This window comes from Fundulus heteroclitus, chromosome 4 (genome assembly GCF_011125445.2).
Source record: "Fundulus heteroclitus isolate FHET01 chromosome 4, MU-UCD_Fhet_4.1, whole genome shotgun sequence".
In the NCBI taxonomy this organism is placed as follows: Eukaryota; Metazoa; Chordata; class Actinopteri; order Cyprinodontiformes; family Fundulidae; genus Fundulus; species Fundulus heteroclitus.
In genome coordinates this window covers 7385355-7396729 of record NC_046364.1, presented here as the reverse complement: position 1 = coordinate 7396729, position 11375 = coordinate 7385355, and the positions used below count along the sequence as shown (strand labels likewise).

Here is an 11375-nt window from a genome sequence, read left to right as displayed (position 1 = left end):
TGTCATGATTTACCCCTTGATGTGATGATCCTGGACTGTGAACACCTCCCATCTGGTGAAGAAGGCCCAACAACGGCTCTTCTTTCTCAGGAAATTGAAAAGCTTTGAAAAGACTTTTCAAAAAACTGCTAAAGAACTTCTATAGGGCTACCATAGAGAGTGTTTTATGTCTCAGCATAACTGCATGGTGTGGGAGCTGCACAGTCCAGGAAAGGAAAGACTTAGCACGGTTGGTAAGAACAGCGCAGGGGATTGTGGGATGCCGTCTGCAGGATCTAGACTCAATTTATGCAGAACGAGTCCAAAGAAGGGCGAGACGCATCTCCACTAATCCTACCCACCAAGGCAATGCGCTGTTAGTGTCTCTCCCATCAGGTAAATGCTTCAGAAGCACTACTGTAAAAGAAAAATTATTTGTGAAAAAATTATTTTGTGACTTGCTTTAGAAACTTTAAAGCCCCCTCTTGAAAGGTATGTGGGTGAAAAAAATGTTAAATAAGTCACCACTTTTGACCCATATGTAAAAATATGTCAAAATGCTCACCTGTCTGCTTGACCCGATCGGGTGAAAGAAGTTAAAGCAATCAACTCACAGTCCATGTATTGTGAATCTGAATTGAACTATTGAATTGGCTTTTCTTCACAATTTTCTTGAGGCTGTGGTTATCCCATTTGCTTTTTCACCGTTTACTACCAATGTTTACTTCCACCAACCTTTCCACATTCCATAATGGAACGCTCTGCCGAGCCAGCTACTTTAGCAGTCGTCTTTTTCTGTCTGACCCATGTTACAAATATATATACATTTGTGTTTGTTTAAATGAAATAGGAGATTAACAGATGTAAATGTCAAATTTGTGAATTAATAAAATGATACTTTTTTATTGTTTTTGTAAAAATGTCTTAATATCTGTTTAACTGCAGTGAGAACTTTATTCACTTCCTATAAAGCGCTGTACAGTTAAGAGTGGTTCTCTGTTCTTCAGAGTTGGAGTCTGTATCCTTTGTACAGGTTTGAGTTCCCTCATAATTCCAACAGTTATTTTTTTTTACATATTTTTGATCACAGAATTGTATTATACTGTACATCTAAACAACATCTCTGTCCATAGATATCTGTGCTAAAATTGTCATACATTTGTTGCTGTCCTCTATGTATTTTAAACTGTTTCTAGAATTAAATAAACACCAAGTTGAGATTGATAAGGATAAGAAACAGAGCAGAATAAGCTGTGGATGGTGGGACCCCTTGTTAGCAACACAGCATCTTTTCTACTTAAGAATTCTAACCACATAATACCACATGTGCAAATAATAAGTCCAGGACATTTCCATGTCAATATTGTAATAGCATTGCCAGTAAATTAAAACTTTTTTTTTTTTTCAATTACAGATTAAACTCTGTTCCTCGTCTAAACTTCGGAGACATTCTCTCCCTGTCTCATCACTGTGTTGTGAGCAATTTGGACAAGGCTATGCTGTATGGGAGACTGGTAAATCTGACTGGACATTTTGGTTCTTGCTGTACCACTGATATTTTACTGTAATGAATGCAAACCTGTACAGAGTGTACTCTGACTGCTGGAGATAGGCACTAGGTGCCAGCACCCCTGCGACCCTGCACAAAGTATAGATGATGGAATGGATGGGTGGATGGATGGATGGATGGATGGATGGATGGATGGATGGATGGATGGATGGATGGATGGATGGATGGATGGATGGATGGCAAACTGAAATTCCTTGCAAGTGCAAAGGTGGTCCTACAACTTGAATGATTGCCGATACTTTAGATTAAAATGTGTTTCCATCTACAAGCACAGTGTTTAAATATTTGATTATATTTACAATTGTTCTCTCAACCTTTAGCTGTCAAAAAGTTTGCTGCAGTAAAAAAAATTAAAAAAATAATATTTGATGCTTTCAGGCATTTTTACATGATTTAATTACCTTTCTTAGTGGCCTTTTGAATTTTAAATTTCGCTTCAAAGCTTAACCCACTTTAAGACTTGCCAGTTTTGCTTTGTATAAACCAAGGCAAAATGTAGGTCTAAACCAGGGCTACTTATAGAATTGATATAGATTGATGTCAAAATTATTCTTTATTACTAAACGTTTATTTATACAGGTAGTATCATTGAGATGAGTTCTCATATACAAGGCAGACCTGCTGTTTAGCATAAACCTGACAGCAGGTCTATTGCTCGTGGGGGGACTTTGGTTTTGGACCAAAAGTCCAAGTCAAGTGAAAAGTAGTTTTGTGACTTAAGTGTGACTAAAGCTCAACTCAGAAACTTGAGGCACTGCCTTTGGGTATTCCTGGTATAGCTTAATGGTAATCTTATGAAACCCAGTGTCCTCTATCTGGGATGGTACCTTAACCCCAATAAGAGCCCCGTTTCTTACACTGATCTTCTCCTGGCGCAGAGGTTAGGGAGTTCATCTCGCAGTTAGTAGGTTGCTGGTTCGTTCCCCTGCTCTGACTGTCTCTGTCGTTGTGTCCTTGGGCAGGACACTTCTCTGCTTGCATGGCGACCTCTCCTCTGTCAGCCTGCCCCAGGGCAGCTCTAGCTAGTAACATAGCTCACCACCGTCAGGGTGTTAATGACTAAAAATAAAAACTGTAGTGTGAATCCAGCTTCTGCAGCTGAGGATTGGAACGTTGCTGTACCGGTCTGCTGTGGTGAAGATGATCCTCACCCGATTTACTGGGTGATCTACGTTCCTACCCTCATCTATGGTCATGAGCTTTGGACCGTGACATAAAGAACGAGATCCTGGATGCAAGCGGCTGAAATTAGTTTTATCCATTCTCCCTTAGAGATAAGGTGAGGAGCTCAGTCATCCGGGGAGGATTCAGAGTAGAGCCGCTGCTTGTCCTCCTCGTTGAGGTGGCTCGAGCATCTGGTTAGAATTCCTCCTGGATGCCTCCCTGGTGAGGTGTTCCGGGCATGGAGACCAGAGGGAGACCCAGGACACGCTGGACTATGTTTGGCTGGTCTGGGAATGCCCCGGAGGAGCTGGCCCAAGTGTCTGGGGAGAGGGACGTCTGGGCCTGCCTACTGAAGCTGCTACCCCCGCGACCCAACCCTGGATAAGCGGAAGACGATGGATGGATGGATGTAGTGTGAAACGCTTTGGAGGTTGCTATTCAAGTACAAACCATTTTCTTGACAGTATTTTTTTTTTTTTAGACTGTCCTGTATATAATTCAAATATCAATTATTATCTCCCTCTTTTATCACAAACTGCACATTACACAGACCCAGGGCTTTGGAGAACCTCCAAAAGGTAATGTTAATATGAATGTCTACACTTTTTTTCCCCACTCACTTTAGATTTTCCCAGTTGACGCAGGTGCCTCTGATCTAACTAAACAAGTGCACTTCCAGAAGATAAGAAAGCTAAATGAACGCACATAAGGTGCTGTAGCCACCCTGTGCAAAATTGCCTCATGCAAATCAAACATTTGCACAATCAAATTAAATGGAATCTGTGAACACGCTGCCACATTGGCTGAATGACAGGAGCTGATTTGCGTGCGTGGATAGGGGTGATGGTTGTGCCTCTGTGTTACTGTGTGTGTGACTGTGTGTGTGTGAGAGAGAGTGACAGAGAGAGACAGAGAGAGAGAGAGAGCGTTAGAGAGAGGGAGAGAGGCAGGTGGATAGGGGGAGGGGTCGGGGGTGGTCCAGACAGTTGGTCCTTGTGTAGCCTACCTCACTCTCTGCCTCTGCGCATCATTGAAGGGGGAGTTTGGCCGCCGCTCTCCTCGGCCAGTCTCTCCGCCTGGCTGGTTAATAATAACACTTCCGCCCCTGCGTTACTCCGTCACCTTTCTCTCTTGTTTTAGCCCTGTGTGTCCGACACCGGCCGCTGAAAGCGAACGCCTCGCCCCCCCGGCGTTAGATGAGATACAGGGGGATGCCAGGCGCGTTTATCTTCTCCTAACTGGGAAACAACGCACAGGGGGGGGGAAGCGTTGGAGGACTGAAACACAGCCAGCCGTGATTCATGGACGCAGCGCACCGCGCATCACGATGATACAGCTACTGACAACAAGGTATAACAGCATTAAATTTCAAATCAAACCTCACCGTTTCATTGCATTAAACAGCCGGTTTGACGTGGCTTTTTTTTTTTTATTTATTCCGTACGGCGATTTTCTATACGCATTTGCGTCAGATTGGGAAGCGCTCGTGTGAGCTGAATATTGTCTTATCGTTGCATTGGTTAGGATGGCTGCATCACGGAAAAATCTTTGACAGTCTCTAACCTGTCCCCACTGCGGTGAAGTGGGCCTTTTTTTTTAATTCAGAATGTCACGGATGTTCTCCGTCCTTCCTCGTTTGCTATATGATGCTCGTGTTGTGAGACTATTAAGCGAAACGCCATCGCCCCGATTTAAAAGGCATCCTACAAATCTCTCAATCCAGACCGAGTAAAAGCAGCTCCACATATTAGTTATTATGTAACACAGCTGGCATTTTATTTTTAGGCAGGCATGTTACTTTGAAATAGCTTGTCTCTACATTATGCAGACGCTTTATTGACTTTTCTTTTTCGCATGGCTTCTGTAGTGGCGGCTTATTTTACAGTTAAACTTCACTATACCAAAGCTCTATTTTGTACTTCTGGGCATTATTTAAAACACCCGATAGGACAAATGATCTAATTATCTAATTTTTCCACTTACAGCACTTCTTCCCCTTGACGTGACATTGGCAGTGGAGCTTGAAACTACATTGTTTACCTTTCTGGGCACTTTCTCCTCTAATGTGAAGTGGCTTACAGCTCAATGATTTGTTTTTTTCCCGTCAAGCCAAATTAGATGCGGACATGATTAAACAGCCAGAGAACAAAAGTGGATATATAGTAATAGATGTGCTGCAAGAATTTTTCTAGTATATCGTACCTGATCATTACTGTATTGACCTGCAACATTTCTCTATTCATAAAGGAGCGACAACTGTATAGATCTAGTTTATTGAGCTGTTTTAAATCAAAATGTGTCATACTGTATTTTCATACTGTATGTACTAAGCTGTAATCTTGGCTCTGATGCTGCTGCACATGTTTTGGCAGCCAGTGTCAGCTGACTGGAAAGTAACCAAAAGCAGGGTCTTAGAACTTCTTTATCTATTTTAATTTCCAGAAATGAGACCGCAGAGCTGGCAAGAGAAATTGGGAGTAAATTGAATGATTAAGACTAGTCATTCTGTCGTGTGGCTGCAGACTTCTTTTTTTCCCCATTCAGATGTGCTTTTGTTCTTTTCTTGTTCAGTGTATAATTAATATTTAGCCTTCTTTCCTCATAAGTACTAAAATCAATAGGGATAATTGTGTTCATGTCATACATAAATAGAATGCAGGAGGGACTGATCACACAGTCAGTTCTAAAAACAGCCACAATACAGGTTATGTGATTACTCATATCTAAAAATGTTATGGTACTATGGTGGTTACTTGTTCAATAATAGTCATTATTTATAAAAAAAAAAAAAAAAGAAGTAATTTATCTGGAGGTTTTTTCGTTTTTGGACTTTTTTCCAACAAAAAAAAATATTCAAAAAAATGTTTTTTTGTAATAAAGACAAAATCTTGTTTGTTCACAGGGAGGACCTGGCATAGGCATCTCTGGCTAGATGAAGTGGTTCAGCCATGCAATGTTCCTGGAAGTCAGTGATTCTACTGGCCTTGGCCTCCATTGCCATCCAGTACACAGCCATCCGGACTCTCACCTCCAAGCCTTTCCAGCTGTGCCCGCTGCCCAGCCCCCAGAACTGCGGTCTCGGGGCTCAGGAGACAGATCCCTCCTTTGAGCGGGGAACAGCAGGTGGGGCTGGCTGTGATGACTACCCTTACTTTTCCATCAATGCCACCCGTAAACTTCACATACTGGTCCTAGCCACAACACGCAGTGGCTCCTCCTTTGTTGGCCAGCTGCTGAATCAGCACCAGGAGATATTTTACCTGTTTGAGCCTCTTTATCATGTTTATACCACGCTGGTCCCACGTCAGTCACACACCCGTAACCCTACAGACCGCCGCGTGACGCTGGGTGCCAGTCGAGACCTCTTGCGCAGCCTGTATGGTTGCGACCTCTATTTTCTAGAAAATTACATAAAACCCACCCCCACTAACCACACTACGGACAAACTTTTCCGTCGCGGTGCCAGCCGAGCGTTATGCCAGCAACCTGTCTGTGATGCTTTTGGTCCAGGGGATGTTAATGTGGAAGAGGGAGACTGCGTGAAGAAATGCTCAACCTTAAACATGACTTTAGCAACGGAGGCCTGTCAGGAGAAGAAACACGTGGCAATCAAAGTTGTGCGAGTGCCCGAAATCGGAGATCTGCGGGCTCTGGTTGAAGACCCCCGGCTTAATATCAAAGTCATTCAGCTCGTAAGAGACCCACGTGGTATCCTGTCGTCGCGGATCGAGACATTCAGGGACCCGTACCGTTTGTGGCGCATTTGGCGGGCCACAGGGAGAAAACCCTATAATCTAGACATGAACCAGCTCACAGTTATCTGCGAAGACTTTTTTGGTTCAGTGTCAACTGGTCTTAGTCATCCTTACTGGCTGAAAGGAAAGTACATGTTGGTTCGATATGAGGATTTGGCTCGAAATCCACTTCTAAAGACTCAGGAGATTTACGACTTTCTTGGGCTGCATATGGATAAAAATGTGAAACACTGGATACACGTAAATACCCGAGGAAGCAATGAACCTTCGGCAAAACACAAGTTTGGAACAGTAAGGGACTCAGCGGCTAATGCAGAGAGTTGGCGTTTGAAACTGTCTTATGACATTGTAGAATTCACACAAACTATGTGTCAAAAAGTACTAAAGCAGCTGGGATACAAGGCTGTGAAATCTGTAGAGGAACTCAAAAATTTGTCCTTCTCTCTAGTACAGGACAAAACCTTTGTACCTTTTTTGTAACAAAGATAGTTCTCTAATAACTATTTTTGATATATTTATATTGTTGCCTTATAAGTTCCTCGGTTTGTTTCATTTCTTATGTGATTTTGTTCCATTAAATTTGCACTAAATTTAGAAAGATGTTTGAATGCACCAAGTGAAGTATTGATAAGTGATTCAGAACCACACATTGTAAACACATCGAATGAGCTACTTTGCAAATTCAAAATTATTTTCCCATGAGTGGAATCTTTTCAAGCCGCTATCTCTGTTATGTTCCTGTGTGAAAAAAGTGTAATTTCGGCAAAACCTAAACATTTTGTCCACTACAAAAATGGGAATCAGGAAGGACTCCGTAAGGCATACATGTTTTTCTTTAAGACCTGTTATGGCAAACTTTAACTGTACAAGCTCTACTGTGCAATAAATAGTGAATGTCGCAGTCAACCTTTATCACTGTGGCATTTTTATCTATGTGGGAACAGGAGAGATACCTCTTGACAGACGTCATGCTTGCAAAGGATAATTGCAGACAATTAATAGGCTCTCAAGTGAAAGGGACAGAATCCCATTGGAGGTCACGAGCATCTCATCTGAGGGTTTTACAACCATCTGTGAGAGACAAACACACAAAGAAAAGGGAGTACTAAAATCTTTGTTATGGAATCTATTTGTTTTCAAAATGATTATAATATTAAAGATGAATGTAGACCGTAAATGTTCCAATGCAAGTAGAATTTGAAGCAGCATAAAAAGGGCCATTGATTACTGTTTTGTATTTTCCAATTTTCTGTTTTTGTTACATTTAATTCACATCTTGTCTGGCAAGTGTTTACAGTTTTTGTAACACTATTATCTTTCTGTGGATTTCTGTCAGTTGAAAACTATATCATTTCCTTCTTTTTATGCCGCCTTGTAAGCAGGGATTACATTGCAACTGACACAGCAGAGCAAACAGACCCTATGCATTCTTTGTTCAACCAAAAAGCACAGCTTTTTTGACACGTTACATTTCTGCTGTGTTTCTTAGTAGAGCACGTTGCACGGGAGATTTAAGTGTTTCCAGGATGTGCGTTTGACTAACGTTGTACAACACAGCCACTTTTCCGAAGTGACATCTACATTAGATCATATACAAAGAGCATTACACTAATGGCTGTCCATAATCTGGGACAAATGCTTTGATCATTAGTGCAGCTGGTGAGCAGTTTTAACCAAGCAGAGTTAATGGATGAAGCTCAAGGCTGAAATACAGGACACAACAGTTACATAAATGAAAGTGTCAGTCTTTCCTCAAGCGTGCTAAGATAATACTAAACAACAACGACAGCCACCAAGTCTTATGGAAAATGTAACTTAATTAAATCTATTTCTGAAGAGAAACAAAGATCTAATTCCAGCTTCAATCACTTTCTTAAAGTCAAGAACAAAATTAGGATAAAATAGTTAGCACAGTGGTTTCATTTAAATTAAAACATAGCGTAAGCTGTTGGGTATTGATGGTGTCTGCAGTCATTAATGCTTCAAAATATACAGTTAGCTCCTCCAACTGGTGAAAATCTCTGTGCTTGGTTTGCACATTAAATTTGCATTTTAAGTCATGTTATTTTAGCAGCGGCTTGTTTGGTAAATTGCCTTCCCACTTAGCGTTCATGCTGCAAATTGTACTTCATAATCTCCCTCTGCTATTGTAGAGGCTTAAAATCTACGGCGGTTCCGATTGCATTGCACATAAGCTGGCAAGAATATAAGCACAATGTCTGAAGCTGCACCTATAAATTGCTAAATAAACACCTTTTAGTGTGATGTTGGTAGAGGCATTGGCTAATTAAAAACTGGTGTACATATGCTACGCAGAAAAAAATAAAACAGGTTATTTTAGGGCAAAAGCATAATTGATTGTTGATTTCCATTTTTTTAATGCCAGTGAAGAAATACTTGCATATTTTTGAAAGGTAGAAAAGCCATTGAATTTTTTTTTTTTTTTTTTGTTTTTTTGCTTTTAGAAAAAATTGATTCCTACAAAGTTAACTCAGTCCAGATTCTATTTATTTGCACACAATGACCACTTGTTTTCCCATAAGATATAAACCCTGTGAATGGAGCATCACACGCCCGGGCTCATCAGTATTGGTGACCGGATGTCCATTGAGATGCAGAGCACAAACCTTTGATCCTCCTCTGTTCTGAGACTGGAGGCAAACTCTCCCCGTTCCTCTCTTCCAGCGCATTCTCTGCCATCTACTTCTTTCTTTTTTTACCAACATCTCAGGGGATTGTTCCTGTGCTTCAGTGCTCTCTGTCTTTTTTTTCCTCTCTCTTTACCTTGGAAGTTTCTGAATGTGTTTAGAATACTTTTAATTTCATACTTAAAAAGAGGCTGCAGAGATGGAAAATTGTGTACTTATCTTTCGAGCAGTTAAGGAATGTATTGAAAGTGATGGAAACAATCATTTTGCCAGGGGAGTAAGATAAGGGCGCTAATAAATGTGCTACTTTTCAACTAACATTTAGCTCTAGTTTGCTTTCATACACTTAATGTTCCACCAGTCTCTAACCCATCAAAGATTTTAACGTAATTTTTTTTAATTTAAATTTGTTTGGCATATAGTTTGCTAAATTACCCGCACCCAAACACAACTATAAACAGACAAAACACATGGACAGTTGCCCCTGACTTACAGAAACTTTTTTTCCACAGTTTTACACCTTTGTAGTCTGATCAAATGTTCTTTAATGAGTTTAAACTGATTTTAAATTACATAAGCAAAATCAACATTTGGAAGCTTAATATTTGCAGTCATTTGCGCATGCTTAGCTGTGCTTAATATAAAACAGACTTATTTTGAGAAGCAATACGAAGCTGAATAGGTAAAAGCTACATGTTACTAGTTAACTTGCAGAGCGCAGTTCTTGCACATGCCCGACTCCCCACACAGTCTGCAGCATGCTTCCCATGTGCCGGTGTTTTGGTACATCTCTGAGCTCTTGCTGAACCCTCATGTTGTTTTTTTTTCTTTTCTTGCATCCCGGGACTGACCATATGGTTCACAAGCTTCTGGGAAAAATGACAGAAAAGTATTTTCTCTTCCTCCTGTTTTATTCCTTTACCCCCTTAATGTGACTCAAAATAATTTGACCTTATGACTGTAGAGCAGAGCGATATCTGCTTCTCTGCACCGGGCGTTTTCTAAACTGTGCTGTCAGAACAGATGCTGGCTATTACATAAAAGTGAATTCAGAGAATCTTAAGAGTGCAGAAGTTGCTGTTAGTGATGATGTCAGCCTTGGGTGTTTTCAGATGAAAATCTGCTGCCTACGCAATTTTTCTTTTGTCTGTGTTTGCCTCAGTCCATGAGTGTTGGTTGTTTTGTGCTGCCACTTAGCAGGAAGCAGTCGTGGTGCAAAGTGAAAAGCCCACTGAACTGTACAAATCAGCTAAATTGTGCTGCCTACACGTGTCGCTGTTGCTGAGGCCGATGTGCATTTTTGTGCCCTGACAAGTACACATCATCCCAGGACAACAACAGATCACCTTGCTGCGAAAGATAGGTGATGATGTTCAGCTCTGCACATGAGCAGCGCTAGATGCAGCTTGCATAAATGACTACAATTTTTTTTTTTTTACTTTTAATTTTTGGACAGACCTAAGCAGATCCATGAAATGTATTCACTTAAAAATCATGGGGACTTTTGGTTCAGGTTTTGTGCACAAGCTGTCAACCAAGCTCTTATTTAATTGCTGGTAAAATGACAGTGGGGGGGGGGGTTGGCAAGTGCGGCTTTGCAAAAAAATTATTCAAGCACTTAAAATTATGTTGTCAGCAGGTCAGCGCAATAGAGGCATAGCAACCAGGTCATTATGTAGTTATAGACCCAGAACACCATGTTGGGTGTAATGGGACAAACTGCTTTTGAATGAAAAAAAGGGGAAAAAAAACCACACTACTTTTAATAATCAAATTGGAACCCCTAGTCCAGCTGATTAAAAAAAAGGAAGTCAAAATGTAAAATCCTGTCTTGATATAGTGCTTTTAAAATCAGCTCATTTTAACACACTAGATCATTTGGACTTTGACAGTGTGTTTATCTCTGGACACATTTGATGTTGCACGAAGCATGCTCTTGAAGTATTTCAAAGCCTGAAGTTGCTATGAAATGTCATCTCTTGTAATATATTCATTGAAAAAAATAACTTTTTGTTCTAACCTATTTTTTCATACTAAAAGGTTTAATAAATGAAAACAGTAAATCTCGTGTCATGCCTGAACTTATTTTAGGAAATGAGTAAAGGCAAGGGGTACTAGAAATGATAGTCTCTCTCTTAAGCAAGGATATTCATCTGGAAAGAAGAGGTTAGTCTCTCTGCTTCTCCTGCTTTCATACATATATTCACACTGAGGGGCCATTGATGGATAATCCCCCCGTGGAAAAGTGGTTATAGGTGA

The 11375-nt window shown here is 40.7% G+C and overlaps 1 protein-coding gene across 1 annotated transcript; it reads left to right on the top strand.

Annotated features, from left to right (window-relative positions):
• The first annotated feature begins 3711 nt into the window (after positions 1 to 3711).
• chst1 (carbohydrate (keratan sulfate Gal-6) sulfotransferase 1) lies at positions 3712 to 10858 on the top strand. Its single transcript, XM_021320608.2, has 2 exons — positions 3712 to 4063; positions 5616 to 10858. Exon 2 carries the CDS (start codon positions 5662 to 5664, stop codon positions 6946 to 6948), a length of 1287 nt encoding a protein of 428 aa, XP_021176283.2. The 5' UTR covers positions 3712 to 4063; positions 5616 to 5661; the 3' UTR covers positions 6949 to 10858.
• The last annotated feature ends 517 nt before the right edge of the window (positions 10859 to 11375 follow it).

Bases quoted from the DNA above. Each gene is read 5' to 3' on its own strand.
- chst1 (XM_021320608.2), top strand. From the start codon at position 5,662: ATGCAATGTTCCTGGAAGTCAGTGATTCTACTGGCCTTGGCCTCCATT.